The sequence below is a fragment of the Accipiter gentilis genome, chromosome 1, assembly GCF_929443795.1.
Source record: "Accipiter gentilis chromosome 1, bAccGen1.1, whole genome shotgun sequence".
NCBI classification, from domain to species: Eukaryota; Metazoa; Chordata; class Aves; order Accipitriformes; family Accipitridae; genus Astur; species Astur gentilis.
In genome coordinates this window covers 27,136,795-27,163,710 of record NC_064880.1, presented here as the reverse complement: position 1 = coordinate 27,163,710, position 26,916 = coordinate 27,136,795, and the positions used below count along the sequence as shown (strand labels likewise).

The following is a 26,916-nucleotide window of genomic DNA, read 5'->3' as shown; positions in this document are numbered from 1 at the left end:
AACATTCAACAGTAGGAGATATACTCAGTAGTTTAGCTTCCCAAAAGTGTTTTAGCAAAAAATTTTCTGAGCTGAAATGTCTATTTATGATAGGTGTGAACCAGACACAGCCCTCTAGTGAGTCTCTGCTTCTGGAGGTGGTGAAGCAGGTGAAAGTGAGTGACTTGGAAGATGATGTTCTAGAACTACCAGAAGAGGACACCACAGCCAGTTCCAATTTGTAAGTACAGCAGAATAGAACATTTGAAATTTGTTTCTGTGCTAGGAATAAGGAGTGATAAACAACTTCAGGAGTTGATTAGAATACAAAGCTTCCTTCTTTCTTTGTCTGGCCTTAACAATCCAGTCCAGGGCTTTGTAGTAGTTCTGAACAGCAGAAAAGTTGCTGTTGCATTTATCATTGTCAACAAAGAGATGTAAAGACCCCTAGGGAAAAGAAGGTAGAGCAGATGTTTGTGAGGATTCGTTAGTGTTTCTCTGCTCACAGTTGGTCTGAAGCTGAAGCTACAGAACTGTTGAGGCTTTTCTACTATATACATTGGTTATAATTCTGAAGAGGCAGGCTGCCCTGTAAGGGCATAGACCAGACTGGAACTGGCTCTTGTCCGTAGGTGCCAGGGCTGTTCCCTATACCATCAGCTGCATAGCACGGATGTTTGCTTGGTTGGCATTAATCTTCTAGAGAGTCCCCTGGGTTTGAGAGAATTCCAGAGAGAAGGCCTGCCATGCTTTTTCCATGTCCCTTGTATGACCTTTAAAAAAAAAAAAAAAAAGTGGGAGTGGCAGGACACGGGAGATAGCAAATGCTTCACTCTATTAACTGGACATGAGATGTTCTGCATGCACCTATGCGTGTCTGTGCTGTTGTAGCGCACTAGAGAGGTGGCACTTCTTTGAGTAATACTGATGCATTTTCTTGTACCTTGAAGGTTATTAAATGCTTCATTATGATGTGTCATATCTATCAACTTCTGAGCAACCATTACTTCAAATGCTTCTGAAGATAAATTTAGCGACATGAACCAGGACTCAGCTCTGCTCTGGGCCAGAGAATTTAAGAACCTAGCAATTAAATAAGAAAGGGGAATGTAGCATCATGTTTTTATACTTCAAGTGAGGTTAAGTCCATTGTGCCGGAGACTGAAATATTAAGCCTGAAGAGTGATGCTATGAAATGATGTTTGGGAGTCTAGTCTGAAACATCCAAGACTGCTCATGGAAGTAGCTTCATATAATCATTAACGTTGTGCTTTTTATGCCATTCAGATTTGATTCCTTTTTCTGAACTATACTCTTATCAAGAACCTAAGCAACTGTATAATCTACCCAACCCCGTAACACTTAGTGGTATTTTTGTAGGGATGAGAAGGATGAGCAAAGCCAGAAAGAAAAGCTGATATTGTCTGAAGACTGTGAACTTATTACAGTAATTGATGTGATACCTGGCAGGCTGGAGATCACTACCCAGCACATCTATTTCTTTGATGGTAGCATTGAAAAAGAGGAAGGTGAGCATGATCAGTGTCTCTTTCTTTTTGGTGCAGTTCAGCATTCTGTTTTCAGTAAACTGAGTTTGATTTTATTTTTTTTGAGAAGGGCTGTCAAACTAATTGTGAAGAGACAAGTTGCAGATCTTTACTTAATATTGTACTCGGTGGTCAGTGGCTTGCTGATCCCTTCAGAATCAAGAATCTGGAACTGTACTTGCTGAGCTGTTAAATTGATTCCCTGTTCTTAGTATTTCTTAAAAAAAATGAACTTATTAAAAAATTAAGTTTGCTGACTAAAAAAAGTCATTACCTCTAATTTGCTGCTGAAATGGCACCTCCCTGACAAATAACATTTCACTCGTACGTTGATTAAAAAGTATTAGTAAGTAATGATTAAAAAGTAGTAGTATGTAAACATTAATCATCTATATTAATTTAGTGAACTTCAATAAAATATACACAGTTGAGTATGAAAACAGTGAACTGAAATGTTTGACAAATAATGGTAAAATTTTGAAAAACAGTATATCAAGAAGTTGGCCTTTTGGGAATTCTAAACATAAACAGGCTCAAATAGAAGCTTTTAAGAAAGCAAAGGGGTTTGGTTCATATTTTTTGTCAGCAGAATACATTATAATATGTTCTTGATCAGAAAGCAAAAACAAATTCTACACTCCATCAGATATTTCCTGCTGCCTTTCAGCAGAACAATAGCTGAAGTTAATTATATTTTCCTAGCAAAATGGTTAATCAAGCCACATACAAAGTTTGCCTTTCCTAGGAATAACTCTGGGGTGATTGGAAATGATACTGCATTACATCTATATGAAGTTTTTGATATATTCCAAGTCAATAATCAAAGTGCTCTCCCTAGGGGTAGGTTTTGATTTCAAATGGCACCTCTCTCAAATTCGAGAGATACATTTGCGTCGGTACAACCTGAGGAGGTCAGCTTTGGAGATCTTCCTTACAGATCAAACCAACTATTTCCTCAACTTCAATAAGGAGGTATGGATTTCCCAAATTTCCTTGATTCATGAAATTAGCACAAGTGTTTAGTTCACTGATTGTGTCTAATCTGAGCCTGGCGTGTTTCGTAATATTGTAACACTAGTAGTAAAAGGTTTGCTAGATATAACCGTTATGGGAAGGTAGACTGCAGTCTGTGAAAACCTCAGTCTGGTATCTAGAAACTGATTAATTGTGAAAAGATGGATAAAACAAGATTCTTCTTTTTCCTGTCTCTCTCTGTTATGATACAGGACAATTATTCAACTAAAATTACATCAGTAGTAATCTAAATATCTTTAAGCCCACACATCTTTTTAAATATTCTGAGCAAATTAATTACAAAGTAAAGGAGACTTTCTATTTTACCGCAACATTGGATGGAAATCATTGCTATTTCATTATTTCATGGTTTAGGATTAGTGAATTCTATCCCCCAGTCCCAGCCCCGGATAATGTCAGTGATCCGTTGTATGTGGGACTAGCATAAATATCAGAACTTAAGGTGAGTTACATACTAGTATGTCAGTTTATGAATAGCTCCTGTAAAATGTTGCTTGTTTGGGTTTTGTGGGGTTTTTTTCCAAGTAAATAAATCTTTGGAATAGTTTTTAGGGAAAATATTGGTGTAATTTTATGTGAACAGCAGCAGTATTTCCTAGAGGACTTCTGTGGCGATAACGATTTTCTGTAGCATCTACACACACACACACACACACACACACACAAATCAATTCATAATATATCTTGCCTTTATATCCTATAACTGAAGGATATCATGTCCATCCATGTCTAAACACTTTATGCAGCAAGAGATAGAAGTGTTTAAAAGTGTAACTGTGTTCCTTTTATTTGACATCTTAATTAGCAGAGAAGTTGTTTACTTGTCAGCTTCAATCTCCAGAATAATTTTTTTTATTAATGCTGTTTTCAACAGGTACGAAACAAAGTATATAGTCGAATATTGTCACTGCGTTCTCCAAATATTTCTGGGACCAGATCTCCACAGGAACTTTTTAAAGCTTCAGGTTTGATGCAGGTATGAGACTTCAGCATAAAAGGTCTAGAGCATTCCTCTGCTTCTTGAAGGAGTCCTGGAAGGTCCTGGACTAATGCTTTTACTTTTTTTCCCCCAGTGTTTAGATGAAAACAGCCAAATTCTGTACCCTCAGTCTGGCCCCTGAACTTTCACATGCATATTTTTAGAATTGCTGTGTTTTGTGTTTACGATCAGTGAGGTAAATGGATAGACCCAGGCTCTGTTGATGTGATTATGACAAGTGTTCCAACAAGAATGGAAAACGTAGCAGACTTGCTTCTGTTTTTAGTCCATGATCTTGAATGCACATTTTAGAACTTCTTTTACTACATATGCAAATATCTTTCCCTGTTATCTTTTCATGATGGGGCTTTCAACAAAGCTTTTGTGAAGATTAAGCAAGAAATATGGTCTTAAGGGAATTAGTAATATTGGTATAAAAGGAAAATGTCAAAATGCCTGTATTACCGTAAACATGGATAAATTTTAAATGTAGTAAACATGTTTTTATCTTCCATCTTTTTATGCCACAATTACTGTTTAGGGAGGAAGCTTTACAAATGACTTTTAAAAAAACAGAAGTACATTGTTTTTTCTTTGTTTCCCTAATGATAAAAGCTATCATGTTGTATATTTACTTAGAGAAAATATTGTCTGTAATAAAATGTCTCTGTCACACTACAGACAGATATTGAGCCCTTCTGAACACAGCTCTGTCTGTCTTTGGTTTAAAATATAATAGTGGAACAAAGGCACAAGGACCATGTTAGTTTACAAATACCTGTACTGTTAACCAATGGGAGAACAATTTATAAATAAATTTTTACCTTAGAACTCTAGTGGATTTCAAAGTTCTGTTCCCGTTTTTCTCAGTACCTGTTTACCTGCCACCTTTTTGTTTCTTTCATTTCTGTTTTTCTTCTCCTTTTTTATTCTGAGGCTGCTAGTTGTCTGCTGCCCTGTATTTAAAACGGTACTGGCATCAATCAGGGACATGATTTCAATGAAACATAGGTAGCACAGTCACTGAGTCAAATGGAAAATAAACTTCATTAGGAGAAATTCAATTTGGACTTTCATACCATTCTTGTACTCTTTCACTTGCCAATACTATTCTCTGGCAGATAAATACTAACAAGACATGTAATTAGCAATAGTGGTATCTCTGATATATGACTTCCACTGTATCTTTTTTTCTGTCCTTCAGAAATGGGTGAACAGAGAAATATCCAACTTTGACTATCTTATTCAGCTGAACACGATGGCAGGACGAACTTACAATGACCTTGCGCAATATCCTGTGGTAATTTAAAAAATTAATTTTAAAATTTTTGCCAAAGGTATGTATTTTTTCTATTTTGAAAGATGGATTTTTAATCTCCATTTGACTTTTTTTTTCCTTTTTTTAGTTCCCCTGGATTTTACGAGATTATACTTCAGAAGAACTGGACCTGAATAATCCTGCAGTCTTTAGGGATCTGTCCAAACCCATAGGGGTAGTAAATGAAAAGAATGCTAAGGCTGTGAAAGAAAAGTATGTATTTTGAACATTCAGTTATATTTATCTGTCTTTTCTGAGCCACCAGGCTAAATAACACATTTTAAATTAAAGTTGTGACAGTGAAATTTTTAAAAGCTAGTTTTATAACATCACAGATGCATTTACATCAAATCAAGGTTGTTGATTTGTTGTTCCTGCTGCATTCAGATTAGTTGGCTTATATGGCACTGAAAGGACAAAACTTGCTGTTGTAAATTTTCAATTGTTTCTCAGATGTGGAGATAAAAAACTGAAAGCCTGTAGAAACACTTAATTTAATGGCCTAGCAGCTTGAAGAGACATACTGTGTTCCATGTCTGCTTCCAGATAAGGAGTGTGAAATCATACTGATGAGTTGAGCTGCCTGTGCTGAGAGGTAGCATTGATCCTAAATCTATGCTTCTTGCTCTTTTTTTCAAGCATCGTTTATTATCTTTGAAATAAAATATAAGTCAGTGACTTCTAGCAACTCCTCTGTAGGTAGGAATGACAAGTACTTACACCCATGCATCAGTGTAGCGATACTTCCTTTTTTGCTGATGTGGGGAGTGTGCTATCATACCAGATTACACTCATCAGGCATCTTCCAAAACCAGCTTTCTTCTGAAAAATTGGAACATGGAGAATTTTCTTTGAAGGATTAGGCTCTATCCCTGACTATAATGAAATTGGTTCTCTAGCAGTGTGTTTAACTATAATTTCTCTTACTGGCCTTGTGACACTGAGGAATATATCAGCCACATGGTGGTGTGGTACTGTAGAGTGAGTTTGCCAGTAGAAAAGGAAATGGGCATGAGTGTTAAATAAACCTCTTTTCTGCATCCTGACATAGTCACACACATGCTCTTTTTTTTTTTTTTTTTAGGTTTTTTCTTTTTAAATCTTGCAGGAAACTGTCACAAGTCCCTTCAATAACAAATATTCAGCTCAGTGATATGGCCTTTTCTGTCTGTTGTATAATGTCATGCTAAATCACGCCTGTCTTGCCCTTTATCCAGTTTCTGATAGCTGATAGCAAATGCCTAGAGAAGAGCATAATAACAGGTATGCAAAGGCTATATCCAGTGTACATTTCTATCTTTCAGCAGTCTTTTGCTTAGGGACTTTCTAAGTCTGAATTGGAATCCTCATATTTAATAGAACTCAATGTATTTTTCTCTTACAGGTTGCTGTGATCGTTTCTTTCGAATTCTTGCCTCCAATAAGTATAATCCACATGTAAATCAGCTGTAGTGCTCAGTTGTATTTATAAAGATTTATTTTTTTAGATATGAGAATTTTGAGGATCCCCTTGGGATAATTGACAAATTTCACTATGGGACACATTACTCAAATGCTGCTGGTGTCATGCATTATCTCATTCGGGTAGAACCTTTCACAACACTTCATATCCAACTTCAAAGTGGCAGGTATGCAGTAAGCAAATAAGCAGCACTTTATTTTTCTTCCTTATCATTTTACTGAGGGAATGATCAAAGTCTAACCTGAGTTTTCTGATCCACAGATTCGACTGTGCTGACAGGCAGTTCCACTCTATTCCTGCTACCTGGCAGGCACTCATGGACAACCCCAATGATGTCAAGGAACTTATCCCAGAGTTCTTCTACTTCCCAGAGTTCCTGGAGAATCAAAATGGTAAACTGACTGCTCAGAATATTCTCATAGAAAACTGGTCTTCTATTGTTCAGAAAAGAATTGTTACAACCATTTGTGGGTGCTGTGGAATACTTCTTATTTAAGCATTATTGTGTGCTTGTAGAAGTTACTTTAATCATCATGCTGGCTTCAAACTGTTTAATGAAGACACTGGCTGTGTTCAGCAGCAGCCTAAACGTTGTTTAAAATTCAGATTGGGGGCTTAAGGATGGCTAAAAATAGCGTTGTTTACCTAATACAAAATATCAGAGATGCTTATTTGAATGTTTGAAAAAGTTAGCAATAGTTAATACTGATTAAATAGTTAGCAAAAGTTGCTACAGATTAGTTAGTATTCTTTTAACTGGGTTCATTGGATAATAGAGTTTGGACATCTTCAAACATGTGAGGTCTTCTATTTGTTCTAGGCAACCAGCGTATTTTTCTGCTTGTTACTGTTACCTTCCAATGCAGTGTTAAGTCACTTGATTTTAGAGCCATATAAGGTTTCAGTATGTATCAGAAGGAAAAAAAAAAAAGCTGTTTTACTCCTATGTAATGCTGATTGAAAAGACAACATCCTGCATTCTGATATGAGACTCCTAGCCATTTTTTAGTTCACATTTACTGCATAGAGAATTGTTTCTCTACCTATTAGACAACTTAAAAATGGATTTGTGTGTTTGCTGCCAATTTAGCCTGCTAGCTACAATCTACTGGAATTCTAAGTTATAAAAACTGGAAACAGCCAAGTCACGCTTTCAAAAGTCATTTACGTGTTTAGAGTTGTTCTAATGAAAGCTGGTGGGATTTAAGACTTTTTGAAAGCCCTGATTCTATAATAATTTAAACCTATAGGTAACTTTGTTGTTATGAATAACCTCATTGAAATGTTTTGGACTCTTTATCCTGGAAAAAAAAAAACCAACCAAAAAAACAAACAAATGCAGATATGTTTACAGATAGGTGTGCAAATGATAATGCTACTTTTAAGGTTGGGAATTCAGCTTTGAAGTCATTTAGGTGCTTTGGACAATTGTTATCCTGTATCATTTAACATTTTAAACATTCAGAGCAGAACTTAACCTCCTGTCAGTGGTACAGTATCCTTTCCTTGCACTGAGAAAAGAACACTTTTTAATCTTTATTGAGACATAAAGATATTTGAAATATTTTGTAGTAACTCTTAAAATTCTCCAAATTTTTCACTAGGTTTTAACTTAGGTCAGCTTCAAATATCCAAAGAGGTGGTAAATGATGTTGTTCTCCCCAAATGGGCCCACTCCCCAGAAGACTTCATTTATAAACACAGGAGGGCTCTGGTAAGATGATGTTTATATGTGTGAGGTAATGGTAAAGAAAGTACATCTACACATTGTCACTGTGGCTTAAATGTAAAATACTGGGACTACATTCAAACTAGAGTTGTGGTTGCATTCGACATACAAGTACCATTAGAACTTTCAGTTAAAAGCACTGTGCATGTAGATAAAATGCTCAAAAGAATAAAGGAAAGAGCCTGAAGATACCAATCATTTGGGAGTTTGCTGCCCTAAGAGATAAAATGCAGAATTAGGTGGGTTTAGGTGATAAGGCTTCCCTTGCTTTTTATAGATTATTCTGTATGGTACTAGGGAACTAGCAGCTTACCTTCCCTTGCACAGTTGCATTTCAGTAGTCTAGGTGTGCTGCTTTGCTGTATTAATTTTCCCTCTTACTTGACAGTTACTGCCCTTGACACACATGGATATTCTTAGGCTTCTGCCCTATACATTGGTATATACCTAGTTTGTAGACACTCTTAGTTTAGGATTTAAATCTCTTTCACAGAAAATAGTAAATACTTCAAGAAGGAAGCAGTACTTTTCTTATTCTTACAAGAGCATTTTTTCTTCTAGGAATCTGAGTATGTTTCTGCTCATCTTCATGAATGGATAGATTTGATTTTTGGCTACAAGCAGAGGGGACCAGCTGCAGTGGAGGCACTCAATGTGTTCTATTATTGTACTTATGAAGGTACAAAGCAGTGTGCTCTCTTGTCATTGTCATCGGACTTGCAGATTTTCAATATTAGACAGAAAACACTTGATTTGTGAGCGTGCCATACAGTGGCATATGGTAAGGCAACAGAATTATAGATGAAATATGGCACCATAACTTATAATTTATCATCAAATAACCAGAATATTTGATGCTTTGATTGGAAGTTGTGAACCCGAAATGTTAATAAAGTTTTTTTAAAGGGGGTTCTCTTCCAGTTGCTTGTATTTTGTTTCTGAAAGTGCTTGGGGATTTTTGTAAGTTTCTCATTTGCTTGCTTAAAAGCATTTGTGGAAAGAGGTTTCTTGTGGTTTAGGAATCAAGGCAAGTTGCTTAAAAACAACAAATATTGAAGACAAATGTTAGTCTGTTAATTCCAAAGGTGAATTTTGGGTGGCTTTCATGTGCAACTTATTGCATGTGTGATGTATATTAAATTAATTTGATAAGACAAAAGCCTGCAATTCTTGCACTTACAGATACACTTAGAATTCCACATGCAGAGTGGAGTTTTCAGATCGTATTTTACATGGAGACGTTGTTTGGAGGTTTTTCTGGGGTAGAGGGTGATAATGCTGCAATTAATTTCAGTTTTGCAACATTTGTTGACCGTATCAGTTCTTAATGAGTTGTTTGGATTATGTTCTTTTTCCATTTTTTCTACCCTTCATTGTTGTGATCCAGGGGCTGTGGATTTGGATGCTTTAACAGATGAGAAAGAAAGGAAAGCTTTAGAAGGGATGATAAACAATTTTGGACAAACTCCCTGTCAACTGTTAAAGGTAATGCTTTTTGTTCCATCTCAATCAGACCTTTGTGGTTAAATCCAACTGCATTACAAAGGACTTCAGAAAAAATGAAAAGATAATGGTTTGTAATTTTAGGAATGTTAAATCTTTGCCACTTTACCCTTTGTAAAGGTCACACTGGTGGAAATTTAGCAAACCATTTTCAAAATAAATTAGTTTACTTTAAGAAGGGAAATCAGGTGCTTAAGAGTCTGTTTTCCCATTGACTGCCAATAAAATTCTGAGTTGATAAATTCATCCAATTTGATGTTCCCTCCAATATTTTCTCCTAGGAGCCCCATCCACAAAGGCTGTCAGCAGAAGAGGTAGTGCAAAGACTAACTAAAAGTGATACCTCTACTCTGAATCTCTTCCAACACCTCACTGAACTGAAGTCATTCTTCATAGAGGTAGATATGTTACTTGAAATTGTTTAAAGTCTAATCTGAAACTGCTTATGTACTTGAAACAAAAGGTCACAACCTAGATGAAAATAAACTTGCTTCCTATTTAAAGAAAATATTTTAAAATGCAATGTGTATAAAATGAGCTCTGTCTTTTTAGTTAGCTTCATAGAGGTTGAATCCCATAAATTTGTATCTGCTGGCCACTTGTGTGGGTCTTGTTTGAGTATTAAGTTATCTACCACACCAAGAAAGCTAAGAACATCACTGGTGGTATCTGAGAACTCACTGAAATTGGTAGCTAAACTCACTGATTCAGGACAGAGTCAGGGTTTCATTTATGGCCTTTATAACAAAGCATATCTGTGTGAACTGAGTATGTCTGTACCAGTGCCTTAGAGTACTGTACAGGTTTGACATTGATTCCAGAGGCTTTGAGTCTTACTCTTTACAGTTTCTAGATTTGTCCTTTAGCTTTTGGATATAATCAGACCCAAATCATGTCCTTTCTCTTAGGGAATCAGTGATGGTGTGCCCATTGTGAAAGCTGTTGTCCCCAGGAATCAGTCACGTTCCTTTATTTCTCAGGGAAGCCCAGAGATCTTGGTGAGTTGCATATGTCAATAATGTTCTTAGACTGCAGACAGTCAAATAGGTGGTTGGGTTTTTTTTCATACAGCTTCTAGAGAAACACTTCTTAATTTCTTGTTCAAATGTGTTCCTTTAACTTTCAATGAATGTTAGCTATAAGTTAAATATTTGTCTTTTGTAGGGAAGCAAGGCTAATTTGTTGAATGGCATGTAAGAGCTGATGAGACCTGAGCGTGAGTTGTAGTGAGGTGTATTGTAAGTTGCCCACTTGATCCACTTCCATGGCAGCAGTCAATTTCCTAATGCAATGAAGCCCAGCTTTAAAATGACAGGACTGAGTTATTAATGGCATCATGTTTGTCATTATTATCCAACCCATATATTAAACTATACCATATGTGGCATATACACACTCCAAAGGGCTGCACTGTTTCTAAAATTAACTTTTGCACTAATACATGTGCTAGTACTATGGCAGATGGCCAAATGATGAAAGGAGGAGAGTGGTTTTGTATTTACATCTGTATATATGGTCTGCATACTGGCCCCTGTGCAATAACACTGACATTTTGCAGGACAGAATATTCTTTTCCAATGTTCCTAAGGTCAAACTTACTGTCCTGGCTTGATGTGGTACGTGCATATGTCATTTAGAATTTGGACACATCTAAAATTCTCATTGTGTTTTTTCTAAATATGTGATGAAAATAACCTTGAATATTTAGATTCCTGTCTTACTTTCTCGGAAATAGAACTAGTATATTTTTTAAAAACTTCCTGTGTTAATATGTTAACTATTAATGATTACTATTTCAAAGAAGAGAAGCAGCAGCTTAAACTAAATGACTGAATTGTAATTAAAGGTTTGAGGGATTGGTTGGGTGGGTTTTTTCTTTTTTTTGTCTCCTCCTCACCCTCCTCCCATTCAACTTCTCTGACCTATCTAGAACATACACTGTTCTAACTTGGTAATATGTACTACATGTGGATTAACTCATCTGAGCTGATGTTGTGGGTTTTTTTTAATTTGTGGGGGGAGGGGTGTGTATGCTTTTTTTTCTTTGTGGTAAATTGTAAAGAAACCTATGCTGGATTTTATGCAACCTCCATTATCATCAAAGGCAAGCAGAAAATATATCTCTGGGTTTCACTGAGGTTTTTTTATTTTTTTTCCCCTATCAAACTTTTTTAGGTAACGGCAAGTCTGAACTGCATTATTGGAACTCATGGTTGGCTACCTTATGATAAAAATATCTCCAACTATTTTACGTTCATCAGAGATACCACAGTGACAAATCCCAAGTAAGCAAATGATGAGGAGAGGTGCAGATGAATGCCTCTACAGTAATAAAATACAGTAATTGTTCAACAATCAGTGGGTTGCACTGTTTCCTTTGGCCGAGTTTTCACCTAAGAATGCATATTCTGATGTTTGTTCTAGTAAAGAGTTATCTAAGTGGCATTTCAAGGTTCTTCATTCTTAGAGCTACGTCTAATTTTTTTCTAATTATCAATCATAAAAACTTAACTTGGAATCTGAGATGGGCAGTCTTCATACTTCCTTACACTATAGTGCAGATGTATGTGGTGGTTTTGTTTCTTTGGTTTTCAGAAGATTCCTTTTTTTTTTTAATGTTACAATACTTAGTAGGGACATAAGTTGTCCATACAGAATCAAATTGCATAAAACACTGAAAAGATCTAAGGTGAAATCTTCCTTCCACTTGCTGATGGCAGTGGGAGTTTTGTCATGGTTATCAGGGGGTCAGAATTTCACCTATTATTTTTTTTTAGATATAGCCTCTTCTATAGATGGAATTTCTTATTAATTTTGAAGGATATAGGAAGTGCAAAATACATTGCTTTGGACTAAGATTACTCTTACCTGCTCATCATTTGCCTACAGAACACAACGCAACATGAGTGGTCCTTTTGCACCAGGGCTGGAGATCACCTCTAAGTTGTTTGCAGTATCCCATGATGCAAAACTGCTCTTTAGTGGAGGACACTGGGACAATAGCATCAGAGTGACATCTCTTACAAAAGGCAAGCTGATTGGACAGCACATCAGGCACATGGGTTAGTAACTCTTTATATTGTGAAATGAAAGGTTTTATGTATTGTTCCTTGATGTTTGGTCTTTTTGGAAAGAATTATAGCCAGTGCACTTGGGCAGACAAGCATAGCAGTTATAAAGGAATGGCAGCGTAAGAATAGAAGAATACTTGAACTGTGATTTTACGTAAATACTTGAGCATGGCTTTTTAGTCATTGTAGTGATGGTTTAATGTAGTTTCAAAATAAGGCTTGACTGCTGTTTTTAGGTAGCAAAGCTGATTAAGTCAGGTTGGTACACCTGGCTGTACAATGACTTCATTGTTTAATACAGTCTCATCAGCCCTTATCACAGTGGAACATTTCATGCTGACTGCAAATCAGGATACATTGTTGACATACTGCATGCACGTTGTCACTCTGTGGGAAATTAGTCTTAAATATCTATGTGATAACTACCTGGTTTCTTTCCTTTATCTAGATATTGTGACCTGCTTGGCAATAGACTACTGTGGAATTCATTTGATTTCAGGCTCCAGAGATACTACCTGTATGATATGGCAAATAGTTCAGCAGGTAGGTTATTTAGGCATACTCTGAGAAGCAGTTGCTGAATGCTTTTTTGTGCTTCCATGTTTTGCTGTGATGGTTTATTGATTTCTTTTCTTTCAGATTTGTAGGGAAGATAGTCCACTAAAATTGATTAGCTTAGTAATTTTGTTACTCCTGTTGTCTTCTGTGTTTGAAATATTCACTATACACATTGGTTACTATATAGCTGAACCACAGTATTTCAGAGGCAATCTTAAAGATTTCATAGATTATTTTCAGGATAGGCAAATATTATCCCCCATTGTATAGATGGAAGAGCAGAAGAAGAGAGAGCTGCTTGAGACTACTGGAATTAGTCAGAACAATGTTTATAGTTGAGGATTTTTACATTTCTAGGCTGCTGTTCACTCCAGTAGTTGCATTATGACATTGTGTTTCCTCTGTGGGAAGCACTGATGACTGCACTAGGAGTTAGCAAAGACAACACTAGTCTGTTACCTGGATTTACGCTGGTGTTTTAGAATTCTTTAATATTGGTCTTGTGCTTTCACACAATGAAAGTGGTTGTGTGATGCATGTGTGTACTTGCACTCAAAATGTGAGGCCATTTCCATTGTTATGCATTTTAAAATGTTCATTTCAGATTGCTGCATTACAGATATACAAGTAGGATTAACTGCAGGGGGGAGCTGTCATGTTATGGACAGTACATTTGGTCAGGTCATCTTCTTATCATTAAACTAAAGTCAGCACAGTAAACCAGTGAAGTGGTGCATAACTGCATGTGTTTTTGAGGAAGCTGTTTTTATGGTGAGAGTATTTATAATTCTTTCAAGAAGTACTTTGTACCAATGGTGTGTGGTCAAAAAGGTGAAACCTTAGTGCTCACAGCAGTATTTTTTTGTCTCAAGCAACGATAAATGTTGGAAATTTTTTAGTGTATTTATCTTTTCAGTGTGAGTTAAATAAGTCATCCTCTGGCGATTATCTTTGTTTCTAATTGCTTTTTCTTAAGATTTTTAATGATTTTTTTTATTTAATGGATACCTAAATGATATTGTATGTATGGTAAATTCTTCTTGTGAGTTTTATCTTGGTCTTTACAAAGTGGCAGCAATGGACTGCATACTCTCACTTCCATTCTACTTGTCTGCTCTGCATTGTCACCTTCTTTCCCAGCTCTGCATTTTGACACTTGGTTCTGCATTTCTGCATGCTTCAGGCTTTCAGGGCTTGGTTGGCAGTCAAATTTCTATCACAGAAATGGGAATAGAGAGTTCTCTGCAGAACTCTTTACTGTACCTTCTCTCTAAGCACAGGTCTTACCTTAGAACTGGTTTGAAAATAAGTCTGTATATGCTGACAGTACACTCACTGGAACAAAAGTACTGAACAGTTTTGACACCCTGTAGTCATGTGGGAAAATTACTATTTTTAATGAGCGTTATTGCAAGTTTTTCTTTGCATATGATACTACTGGTAGTTACTGAGAAGGATTATTTCCTTACTTTTTCTTAGAAAATGGAAGAGTTGCTGTAATATTAAGCAAAATAGCTTTCAGCTTCTTTAAGCTTGGCTGTGAAGATAGTGCTTAATTCTAGGGTAAACTGTAAGAACTGAACAAGCCCAGATACACAGGTGAAGAATAAGTGGGTGGATGGGTGGGTGAACAGCTCCTGTTAGGACTGTTGACTGTGGTCCTTGCACACCTGGACATCTGAAGGAACAGAAACAAGTCAACTAAGTAACTCTGTTTTTCACATCCACATTGTAACTGTATATTCATTCATTCTTGTGATTTCAGTAAATAGGGCTGCTGACATAAAAGGCAATAAATTGAAATTGGAATGGGTGAGTTATGCCCTTGGTTTTGGCCTATGTCAAATATACATCTTCACAACTGATACTGAAGATACCAGAAATTTATTTTTTGTTTGTCCTTCAGCTGCAAGAGAATGTGTCATTGCACTTTTTGTTACTCTCAGGGAGGAGTGCCTGTAGGCCTGGCACCTAAGCCGTTACAGATCCTTTATGGGCATACTGATGAAGTTTCGAGTGTTAGCATCAGCACTGAACTGGATATGGCAGTGTCAGGATCCAAGGTAAGCATCCTCATACTTTTCCTTCTTTGCCTCTTCTCTACTCAAACCATAGAGCATGTTTGAAGTTGATTAAGAATAATACAAAAAATGTGACTATTTCATGATTTTTTTCTTCAGCCTTGAGCATCAAGAAGATATGTGTCACCTCCCTTATTGCCTGCTTAAATCAGGCTGTCTCAAACTGCTCTGCACAGCTTAGGCCTCAGCTACCATGTTGTGTTATTCTGCACAGATGAGCTTTAACACGTGTGCACTTATGTGGGGATCTTAAACTTCTCATAGAAGTTCTGTGACAGTTTCTTCCCTGCTTCCTTAACCTTGAAGGTTCTGTGCGGCTTACTCATGCTCTACCTTACTATACTACACTGGCAGGCTGCTGAACTCTGACTCTGTACTGCTCATAATGCCTACTCATAAATGTGACCTATAAAATGGCTGATTTGCTGCCTATCCATCCCCTTGTGCCCTGTTTGCATTTGTTTTTTCATATGCTTATAGTGTATGGCCTTGAGGGGAAGGCTTCATGTAGAGTTTCTAATGCTCAGGAGTCTTGATCTCCAGTTAAGGATTTAAGTGCTTTTAAAATACTCCCTCTGTATTTAAATATTCTTTCTGTGTGTTGCGGTAACTTACCTGCTGAGTAACAACTTACCTAAATTTGGTTACTGCAGGATGGGACCGTTATTGTCCGCACTATTCGGAAAGGTCAGTACGTGAGGACTTTGCGACCACCTTGTGAGAGTTCCCTCCTCCTGACTGTTCCAAATTTGGCTGTGTCCTGGGAAGGCCATATAGTTGTCCACACCAGCATAGAAGGAAAGACTACTCTTAAGGTACTTAGGTTCATGGAATATTTCTGTTTCTTTTGCTGAAGACTTTAATCATAAATGTATCTAGCCTTATTTCCTAAAGTAATAAGGCTTTTTGAGCATGCTGTGTCTGTTTCCTTATTTTTTTTACATTTTGCTAGCCAATTTGAATGAAATTTGATTAAAAGATAAATCACAGATATACTGTGCTCCTGTAAGTTTCATGAAAATGTCCAGACACCTGCAAGGAAGATGCCCAAGCATGCCCTATTGAATCTTCCTGGAAGATTCAGCTGGAAGAGCTGCTTTGAAATGGAAGACTAGGGAAAACAAGTTCCACTGTGTGCAGAAGCAGAGGCTTATAAGGGGAGCAGTTAAGTTCTGGGTGCAAGATGCCTAGTGACTACACTGATGTTCCTTAGTTTTGGATTGGAGAGATAGCTAGTTTGGATTGGACAGTGTAGCTTATTCTGTCTCTTGTGTAACTGTGTAGATGCTTTAATATAAGGATAGAGCTGTTATGTTTTCTATGAGCATGGGAAATTTCTTGGAAGACAATTTTATTGGATGTAGGCATGCTAGCTGCATTGGGAAGATGGGGAGAGAAGAGACCAAGGTGTTGTCAGGCTGGAAGAACTTAAGGTGGTCATGTTAGCTGTGTCTTTAATCCATCAAAAATTCATTGCCTTGTCCAGAAAATGCTTCTAGATCTAGCTCTGTGGAAATATACTTGTTTCCGTCTGCTTTTCAATTTGGGGTGGGCAGGAGTATGGCAGCAGGGCTGACGATAAGAGTGCTCCCTTTCTTTTTACTTAACAAAAACCCTTATAAAAAAGGGACCTGTCCATTAAATCCATGGATGTTTCCAGAAAATTTGGAATTGGTTAGATGGGTAGGTAAGATGTTACCATGTTATCAAGAAGTAACAAGGAATAACTTCAAAAATTTCCATACAGGACCTGGTATACATACACATTGCATATAGACTCGGTACTCCTGTGTCATTCAACAAGGGAACTGTTGTCAGCAATGTTATATGTGGGTTATTGCCCAAGTTAGCTCCTGTTAGTGAGCTAAAAATACAAATAATACACTCTTAATCCAGTCAATCCTCTATGACAGATTTATTTTTTATCTATTCAGGATAAGAATGCATTACATCTCTATTCTGTCAATGGAAAATACCTGTGTTCTGAGACTCTGAAGGAGGAAGTGTCAGATATATGTGTGACTGGCGAGTATATCGTGATGGGCAGCTTACAGGGATTTCTTTCCATACGGGATCTTTACAGGTAATGTACCACCATCAATAGTTTATTATTGAGATGCAAATATAAAGGCTTATTGAGAAGTGGCTGTGTAATATGGACTTTGCTTGGTGCTGTAAGTGGTAGCCATTGCTTTTTTTCTGTGTTCCTGAAGAAACTATTTTAGGGGGAACTAAGACAGGGAGAAAAGAAAAATGAGATGTTGTACCAGACCCCTCTTTCCCCAGGCATTTATCCCAATTATACACCTAGAACTGACACAATTTAGAAAGAGCTGTGTCTGACATCTGCAAGCTGTAGTTGTCCCCATGTCCGATTAGTCATTGGCTCAGCAGTAACTGAGCAGTGACAAGCTCAGCAACTGCAGGATGAAGCCTCATGTAGTTCTGCACTGAGTTTTAAACTTCACTTACTGCTATGTTCTGTAGAGCTCCATTGCTCCTCAGAATGGGAGTGATCTTTGTCACTTAGGCGGTTGTGAGACTAATGTTACTGTTCTTCAGTGAAAATGACTTAATTTACTGACTTAACCATCCATGCCTTATCTTGTTATTGGAGCTCTATTCTGGGTTACGATTAGATCATTCCTTAGGAGTTCACAATAATTGAAATTGCAAACTGGATCCTTGAGAAACTGTTTTATAGTGCCTCCCGTGGACAGCGATTTCAACTGCAGTGTGATTCTTTGTAGTGTGTGCAAATACATGATGTGCTTTCTCTATGTGGTTTTTATTCATTTCAGCCTGAGTCTGAGCATCTCCCCCTTAGCCATGCGACTGCCAATTCATTGCATTTCTGTCACCAAAGAATATAGCCACATCCTTGTTGGCTTGGAGGACGGCAAGTTGATTATCGTTGGTGTTGGCAAGCCAGCAGAGGTAAAACCTACCATCAAGAACTTTTTCTACCGAACAGTGGGAAGTTCACTTATTTCTGCTTTCCAGTTGAGCAAGAGGTCTCCTCTATGGCAGGGTAAATTTAAGAGCAAGTTTCAGTTTTCAGTGGGAAAGAAATAACTCTTGAGACGGCTCTACTGAAATTTCTCATTAAGAATAAAAAGTATATAGGGATCGCAGATGGGAAGCTCAGCTGGACTAACTTCCAGACTTTATCACTCACATCTGAATAAGCACAGTCATAGTAGCTTTTTCTGAACATGATAGTGTTGTCAGCCACTTCTTGACGAAATCATTTTCCAGAAGAAAATCGGAAACGAAAGAGAGCAAGCTACCTTTTTTTTTATGGTTTCTGTCAGATACTTTTTAATATGCGTTGACTGACATTGGGGAAAAAATACATTACTTCTTTCTGTTAAGATTCTCTAATTGCAGTGCACAAAGAATTACTTGTGTAGGTTCCCAATATGCTCTGTGCTCCATATGGTGAATATAAACTTGTTGGTACTGCATATGCAATATCAAATACAGAGCATCCATCTGTCAAATAGCTATGCCCAATTTTTCTTGTGCAAAACAGGTTTTGCTTTAAGTACATCTTGTCATGACTTTCAAAGTACTTGAGTTAGCTTAAACCTGCTTCTCTCTATAACCCGATCTCTGTTGTGCTGCAGTATATTTATTTGAAAATGTGATTATCACTTCTGCATGACCTTTAGTACATGCCAGAAAAGTGTGTCTTAATTTTATATTTTAATTGTGAAAACAGAGTGACTTTATTTGCCAGTATTTTAAAATGTTTTAGCTAGGAGATACATAGTTTAATATTTGAAACAGGCTTCACACAATGGTAGTCTGATTTTGCTTGCAGCTGATGGGGAGGGGAGGTTTTCACTGACTTCCAGTTGGACAGCTTTTTCCTACTGTAGAGCTGCTTACGATGTGGTTAAACATATATTTGTAACAGCAATTTTAAAGTCACTGTCATTTCTAAGCTTCCTGTTCCATAGAAAAGATCTTTTGTAGGCTGAAATTTATGTGTATCATTAGACTGAAGGCTTTTTGTTCTCTTTTTTTTTTTTTCAGTTCTTAATCACATCTATTTTTCTAACGATGGAGAAAGTGTTGTTTCAAAGACTGGATCCCTTTTATGAATGTAGAGGCTTTCCAATGACCTTTTTTTCAGGGTTTTCTGTTCATAATTCAGATGATCTGCAAACTTAATATCCATGTAAATAGATTTTTTTAAAAAAACACAAACATATAAGAAGCAGCATTATGTCCCAGATTTTCTAGTTTTCTATATGGTATCAATCAGTATATTTGAAAAGCATGTTTATGTGGGGTATTTATTTGTTGATTGATTTATTTGTAGTTTGGAAGGAATATATTAATTACTAGAATTTTATACAGAAGACAGTGTTGTAGTTCTGGCTTTCAGTGGTGATACTGATCCTTAGGATAAGGAGAGAAACTGACCTTCTTTATTGTGCATAAAGTGAAATGCTGCTTGGTATTAAGATTGGCCTTTAGTGTTTCTGCATTGACAGTATCCAGTATGAAGTGAAGTATAATAAATGTTTTTGTATTTTTAATAATTACTTAGCTGTTTGGGATGTTGCAGAAGTCTGGGGGATTGTCACCTGTTAGTGTTAATCCCTGTCAGCACTGTGCCTTTTCTAGAAAACACTGCTGCTGTGATGATGCAGTTCTTAAGCATGCTTAATTTGTAGTACTAACTGCTGGGAACTGTTCTCAAACTTGTGCTGTTAAGGCATGCATCTTGTTTATTAAACAGCAAGGGATTTCATAACCTAATCAGCTGCCAAGCTGATCGCTACTGGCCAATCATAAAGCCTTGTACTTAAGGAGTAAATTAAAACAGTTTCTTACAAATTGTTGTCAGATTACAGACCTACCAGATGCTGGATTTAATATGGCCTCTGGTTGCTTGTTATCTGTCTTTACTTGCAGAATATTCAGTATGAATTTTTTCTGGTTTAAATTTTATTCTGAGCACTTCACCCAGGACCTTTGGAAGACTGCATAAATTTGACACCAGGAGATAACCTTTCTGTCTTTCCTTCATTCTGCCATCACTGCGCTGCATTTTGGTTATCTTTTCCTTTTCACTTCTAGCAATTTCTGTTTGAAATCTCTAAAATAAAATGTCCTTTCTTCTAATTTGGTCCATTTTTGCTTGACATTCACCTCTTTTTTTTTTTTTTTTTTTTTTTTCCCCCTTTCTATCAGAATAGCAATTTAAACACTGTTTCTAAGCTATTTGAAGTAGGTTAAGTATTAAGTATGCATTACTTGGCAGTATTCCTTTAACTGTTCAAAATCAGAGAAGACCGTGATTAGTGTTTTGTCTGTTGTTTTTTGTCAGTCCCAAGAATCATCCCTAAGTGTAACTTTTTGGTTTGTTTTCAAATAATTTTTGTTGGTGTAACTTTTGTTTATGCAGTACATTGTAGTGTCTGCATTTCACCAGAATCAGTGTCTGAATTCCTTTTTAATTTATCCACCTTATCCCTTCCCCCTCCTTTTGTTTCTCTGAATTACTTTTAAACAGATGCGCTCAGGTCAGCTTTCCCGAAAGCTGTGGGGATCAAGCAAACGGCTCAGCCAGATTTCATCAGGAGAGACTGAATATAACACTCAAGATTCCAAGTGATTGCTGCTTCTTCCTTCTCTCATGGATTCCAGAAACGTGTTTAATCTTTTGGTCACTTTAAATGTATATCTCAACTTTCAGGGACTTGATTATTAAGTCTGTTGAAGAAGAACCTATGGTAGAGGTATAGTAACAAGCATATGTACTCATGCAAGTTAGCTTGCTTGCATATTTTTTCTTAACTGTGTTGACTCCGTCACAGCAGAATCCCTCTCTAAATAGCTGCTAAAACTGTTTTTCAGAAAAAAAGGAAAGAAAAAAAAATCAACACCAAACCCCCCCTCGCCCCCAAACCTCCAAACCCAAGCTTGCTAATTGAATTTAAGATAAGTAGCATTTGATTTAAAGCTGAATATGGCCAGATGCTCCTTGATTACAAAGAAGGTATTTGGCTTTGATTCGACAGCATTGTAATTCCCCAACAGTAAATTAAAATTCTGGCAGTTGCAGTAGTCAGATTAAAAATTGGGATAGCTGACAGTTATGACCTTTTCAATATGTTTTTTGGCCCAATGAACAATTTATTGCAATTTGTTCCTGTAAATGGCTATTGCTATCTTCTTTTGTGTAGTTCCAGTTTTAGGCTGTTCTGCAAGGAACATCTGTGTTGCACTACTTGATTATCAGAAATTGTTTAAAGTACAGACATGAATAACTTCAATGGAGCTGAAGGAGGTAGGAAATACTTGCTGCTGAAAATTATTTATATTGTTAAGTAGACTAAGACTCACACCAAGAAATCCCATAATATATTTAATATCTTGAAGAAATACAGAGGAAGAATCAGTATGTATATTGGTCAAAGATCAATCTGCTTCATTAGTAAGGCAACCTCTATGAAAAAAAGATAAATTTCCACTGCAAAATCATTTAAACAACATTGCAGCACAGTTTAATTAAATAGCACCTGTTTGTTTCTTGGCTTGGTGTTCACCAAACCAGTTGTTAGCCATATGTGTTTCTTCTGTAAAAACAAGCAGGGAAACAGATAATGTATCCATTTTCAAGATGTCTTTAAGACCTGGGAAAAGAAGATATCAGATCCTTATGTGCACTATATCCAACAAAATACTTATGGATTGTATGCTATATTTTGGAGAAGCCATTACTGAATTTTTTGGTTTAGTGATATGTGATAATAGAAGAGTGTGTTTTTATAATGTTAATGATTTAAATGATAAACCCCATCCTGTTAGAAAAGGTTGGTGCTGAGGGAAAAGTATGAGTTTTTGGACTGGCGTGCAAAGATATGTGTGCATGTGTATATATGTGTGTATGTTTGTGTATATATATGTATATACATGTATGTATGTCTATTAAAGGAGAAAATACCATGGGGAAAGGGGAGTATAGATGTAAGGCAGAGCTATAAGTGATTGTTAGCTAGTATGTTCCCTTTTGGCTACCCCTTTCTTCCCTCTACCATCACTTTTCTTGTTATTTTTATTTATTTATGGAAATGAATGTGTGTTGTATCTCCTATAAATGTTATCAGATATTTCCTGTGGCTGGGGAGCTGTTGAACTACCTGAGGAACTCCATAGTGTATAATCTCATTTCATTAACTTTTAGCACAATATTTATTAACTTTGTAGAAATAGTAATACCTCCTTAGCCCACAAAAGGATAATCTTTACAAGTTCTGTTAGTCTCATTAAAACTGTTTTCTCCTCCTCAATTTCTTTACTGGAAGAAAAAAATCCCTCTCAATGACTGATTAGTGTGCTGTGTAAAGAAAGTTGTGTTGCTTTTTCTTAACTTTTGTAAATGAAATAATAAATCAGACTAGTGAACAAGTGGGTCTATGCATAGTTGCAATATTCTAACTAATCACTGTGACAGACTGGATCGTCTGGAAAGTTAGGAGAAAATAAGAATTATTTCCCTGAGTAACTTGCCAAGAGAGCATTAAATTTCTGGAAGTAGAGCGGTGTGGGTTTTTTCAGACTCCATGTATGCAAAAAAACCACATCCCATATTTTCAAATAAGCTATAGAGAAGTGAAAAATACTATTTTAAATCAATTACCTATCCAGTAAGAATACTAAGGATACTCTGGAAGTATTAAGTGTATATGAGAATGTGAAGTATGTTTGTCCATTATGATTTCATGAAGAAGGGATTTCAGGGGAGCCCTTTCGAGAGTAGTTCAGAAGAATTTCAGCTCAGAATGTGAGATTTTTCTGTGTTATGGGAAGTTGAAGAAAACTCATTTGGGGCATTGAGTTGATGGGTTTTTTATAAGTATGCATGTATGTTCTGTTTAAATGCATATATGAGGTTAAGTGTTTACTTGCAGGGGAAGGGGGCAGGAAGTTACGATGTTTTGGGCTAGCAGAATCAAGTGGAAAAATTGAGATGGGTCTTTTGTAGTGTTTGGTGAGAGCATAGTTTTCTTTCTGTCACTTACATGGAGGGATTTACGTAAGGGTTTGAAAACATCCTACTGTGGGTTAGGTGTGTTTCTACAACAATTGAATTAATGTTTTTCGTAGTTTAATATTAAAGAATACTGAATACACTGTGTCAGTGTAAGTAAAATATAATGTAGTTGCAATAATTGGGGGTGAAAGTTTATGGCAATGAGCTTTGACATTTGAATGCCATCATTTCAGTGCATCACAAGCATTAGATGATCTTCACAAATATCTGGGACAGGTTTAAATGTGGACAGTTCTTGGTTGTCAAACTTGAGGCTAGTTTGTGCTCAGCACAAAGCAGCAGCAGAATGATGAGGGGGACAGGTGAGCTCTGAGCTGCTTCATGCTCTATGCAGAATGGCAACATCTGTTGCCTTTTGATCTTTTATCTGGTCCTTGAGGATGGGAGGTATACACCATCACATACCTAGTGTTCTTGCCAGAGGCCCTCTGGAAAGACCCCCATAGGTTTGAAGGTCTGAACTTTGCCTTTATCTAAAACCAGCTTTAGATAAAAGATAAAGGCGGTAAGTGTGAGTATTAGCTGGTATTTTATGTCTTTTGGTTTTAACTTAAGTCTTTTTAAAGTAGAAAATAATTTTTCTGATCAGCTGTTCAGGTTGGTTGAATTGCAGTCTGTTATGCAGCGCACTGAATTAGTGAACTGACTTTCATAATTCTTTGATTTCCTCAAGTCAATAAAGCTGAGGATCATATTTTGTTTTTCATGTAAAACAATACATATTGGTGAAGTAAGATTCTCCTTTGGTTTTGAACTAAGATTTATTTAAGTGTAAAAAGAAAAGCTGTGAGATGAGATAATTCTGATTAGGAATTCAGAGTAAACAATTCTTAAGTGACAGTTGTTTCACAACACTAAATTTGTCAAGACCTTCTTGGTGGTGTCTTCTTACATTTAATTTTTGGAACAACCCTAATGATATTTATCGCAGTTTAAGATATGCTTACCTTTGAAGCCGAGTAAGTAAGTAGGAGCGTAAATATGTATATCTAAAAGAAACTGAAAACTGGCTCTCTTTTCATACCTGTATATAAATGAGATCAAGTAGTTAGCAGTATTGAGTAACTTCTCTGTAGCACAGTTTTGAACTTGCATACCAAAGGTTATGATATTCAGACTCCTTTATTTCAAGTAAAATGTTTGTTAAATTTCTCATCAATTTACTTATAATTCTTGATAGTATTTTTAGTTGTCTTTTTATCTATAGTGAAGAATCTCATCTAGTCTGTGCAGTTTTTGTACTATATTAACATTCAGAAAGTGAAATGTTTGCTGTTCAAGTTAGCATCTGACTTATGCGAACTATTCTATATCAATATACTTGTTATCTAATACTCATTCATAGGATACCTAGAAACCACGTCTTCTGTCATCCATGTACCTTACCAACACCAGCACAAAAGATTAATCCCAATCTTAAACTAACTGCACTTCTCCTTATGGTTAATACACATTGTAGAAATTAGGCTTTAGGAAGCCTGTTTGATTTAAAAAGAAAAAAGAAAAAAACCCCAACAGTAATGTCCACACACACACACGTTACAATTGTTTTGCTCATCTGCAACACTGATATAAACAAGTTTTTTTCCTCCAGTATACCTTACATCATGAATATTATCACAAAACAGGTTTATCAAAGTCTTTACAGGCTTTAAATAGTCTAGTCAATTGGCTGCTTTATAAGAATCCTCTTCAAAGTTGTATTTCTGTGTCCTTTAAATGAAGTGCAAAGAACTAAGTTTCTGCACTGTAAAAGTTCTGTATGGGACCGGTAGCAGTCTTACATCAGTCTGCTTTAAGATAGTCCTGCAGGAATAATAAATTTATTTTTATTTCTAATGCACAATAATTAGGTAGGTCTTTTAACTCTTGCCTTAGTCAATGGAAGCTGTATACCTCACTTCCCTAGACCATGGCTCCCTCCTCCCTGTTTTCCTTTGCAAGTCTTTCCCAATCTTAATAAACAAAATCATTAGAAAATACATGTACAGCAACCAAATGTTTCACAAAGCTTTTACCATGTATGTGTATTTAGTTGAAAATGTGTATCTAAATACAGATCATGGTATGGTAGGGAGCTTTAGAGCTAGGGAGGGGAGTAGAGGAGCTGTCAGCCTCCTTCCATTCCTACACTCACAGTCTGTAGACTCTTGCTCTGTATTGTCACTTGAAGGCATTCCTCTCTTTCACTGTTAAAGGCATCTTGCTGGCTAGATTAGATGCTGAGGCTAGGTGCTATGAATTTTTTTTTTTCCTTTCAAAGAATTAAAAAACCAAAAACAAACAAAAAAAACCCTACCCCAAACAAACAAAAAAACCCCAAACACACATAAATGCATATCCTGATGTGAACCTAATGCCTGACGTAATACTGTTAGATGAAAGCACTACATAGGGTTATATTTAATTGGGTGGAAATTCAAGAATGTGCTTCAGTGCTTTCTAGAATGGGCTTTTCATGCTTTTTGGTTTAAAAGCTATGTTGGTTTCAGCTGTAAACATGACACTCATTAGTAGTCTCCTTTTGGGGAGAGTAATAGTTTTTGTGCAGTCATATGCATGTGTGTTCATTGTATACCAATGTTAGACTCAACTGAATTGTTTGGAAGATGTCCTTCCTTCCATCCCAAGGAGCCAAATTTTCCTTATTAATACTAATTGCCCTTGTTAGTACATACTTTTAAAGGAGGCAAAGATTTTCTGAAAAGGTACTGCGGGTTTTATTTAAAAAAAAAAAAAAAAAAAAAGGTAAAATACTGTTGTCCCTTTCTTCACTGTTATAGTTATCAGATGCCTGGATGCAGAAATACCTCTGAGTGGCAGCATAGCATGCTCTGCACAGTTTGAGTCAAGTGCTATTCATATTACTGCAGTCTTGAACACCCCATATGTGAGGAACTGCTTGTAGTGTTTAATCAAAGGTACCCTTTGTTCTGTTTCTGTTCACGTTTTGCTATGCAGCTGTGGAAGAAAATGGGTTGTCTTTCTTTTAGTTACCATTTACCCAAACAGCCCAGATAAAATTGGTGGTTTACTTCTTTTCTTCAGGAGAGAGTTCCTCCAGTTGTGTGTTCTTTCTATTTTCAGCTATTGGACTTGGGAAATCTGGCAAGTGTTTCCAGAGCTTAGGTCTGTGATTATACTTGGCACAGACACAATTTCATAACATGCCTTTTGTCCCAGAACCATGATTGTCAGTATAGATCATGGTTTAAAGCTGCTAAGGTGTTTTGAGATTGAAATATAAAACAACCAGCCACATATATATCATAGATCTAACTGAACTTAAAGGCTACTTGTTTATTTAGCTTCCTATCTGGTTAGTATTTTCCTCTTGAGGGAGCCATATTTTTTTGCCTTGAAGTAACTTTTTAAAATAAACTTAGTCTTGCACCTGACAGTACTGCTTTAGTCATACATAGCTGTGAGCTGTTGCTTAAAGAAAGCCATGAGGAAAAAAAAAAAATCAAGGAAAACTTGCAATACATGTTCTGATTCAACCCTTCACTATGCAGGAGCAGCTTAATATAAGATCAGAGAAATGCTGCTTTTAAGACTTACCTCCCTTTGGTCAGTGTTT

General features: G+C 36.5%; 1 protein-coding gene across 7 annotated transcripts in view; it reads left to right on the top strand.

Annotated features, from left to right (window-relative positions):
* The window catches only part of NBEAL1 (neurobeachin like 1), a 91,604-nt gene extending 64,746 nt beyond the window's left edge, over window positions 1–26,858 (top strand). For 3 of the 7 annotated variants that reach the window (XM_049799564.1, XM_049799545.1, XM_049799555.1), the window contains 21 exons: window positions 94–220; window positions 1,360–1,508; window positions 2,365–2,498; window positions 3,436–3,537; window positions 4,745–4,840; window positions 4,947–5,071; window positions 6,346–6,486; window positions 6,582–6,712; window positions 7,925–8,034; window positions 8,611–8,728; window positions 9,437–9,534; window positions 9,834–9,950; window positions 10,461–10,550; window positions 11,728–11,837; window positions 12,442–12,614; window positions 13,072–13,166; window positions 15,128–15,244; window positions 15,916–16,077; window positions 17,197–17,345; window positions 18,064–18,293; window positions 20,793–26,858. In XM_049799564.1, the coding sequence (XP_049655521.1) occupies window positions 94–220; window positions 1,360–1,508; window positions 2,365–2,498; window positions 3,436–3,537; window positions 4,745–4,840; window positions 4,947–5,071; window positions 6,346–6,486; window positions 6,582–6,712; window positions 7,925–8,034; window positions 8,611–8,728; window positions 9,437–9,534; window positions 9,834–9,950; window positions 10,461–10,550; window positions 11,728–11,837; window positions 12,442–12,614; window positions 13,072–13,166; window positions 15,128–15,244; window positions 15,916–16,077; window positions 17,197–17,345; window positions 18,064–18,293; window positions 20,793–20,869 (2,651 nt within the window). In that variant the 3' untranslated portion in view covers window positions 20,870–26,858. Of the gene's footprint in view, window positions 1–93; window positions 221–1,359; window positions 1,509–2,364; window positions 2,499–3,435; window positions 3,538–4,744; window positions 4,841–4,946; window positions 5,072–6,345; window positions 6,487–6,581; window positions 6,713–7,924; window positions 8,035–8,610; window positions 8,729–9,436; window positions 9,535–9,833; window positions 9,951–10,460; window positions 10,551–11,727; window positions 11,838–12,441; window positions 12,615–13,071; window positions 13,167–15,087; window positions 15,245–15,915; window positions 16,078–17,196; window positions 17,346–18,063; window positions 18,294–20,792 lie in introns of those variants that run through there. The other 4 variants (XM_049799591.1, XM_049799581.1, XM_049799574.1 and 1 more) reach the window with 2 other exon arrangements.
* The last annotated feature ends 58 nt before the right edge of the window (window positions 26,859–26,916 follow it).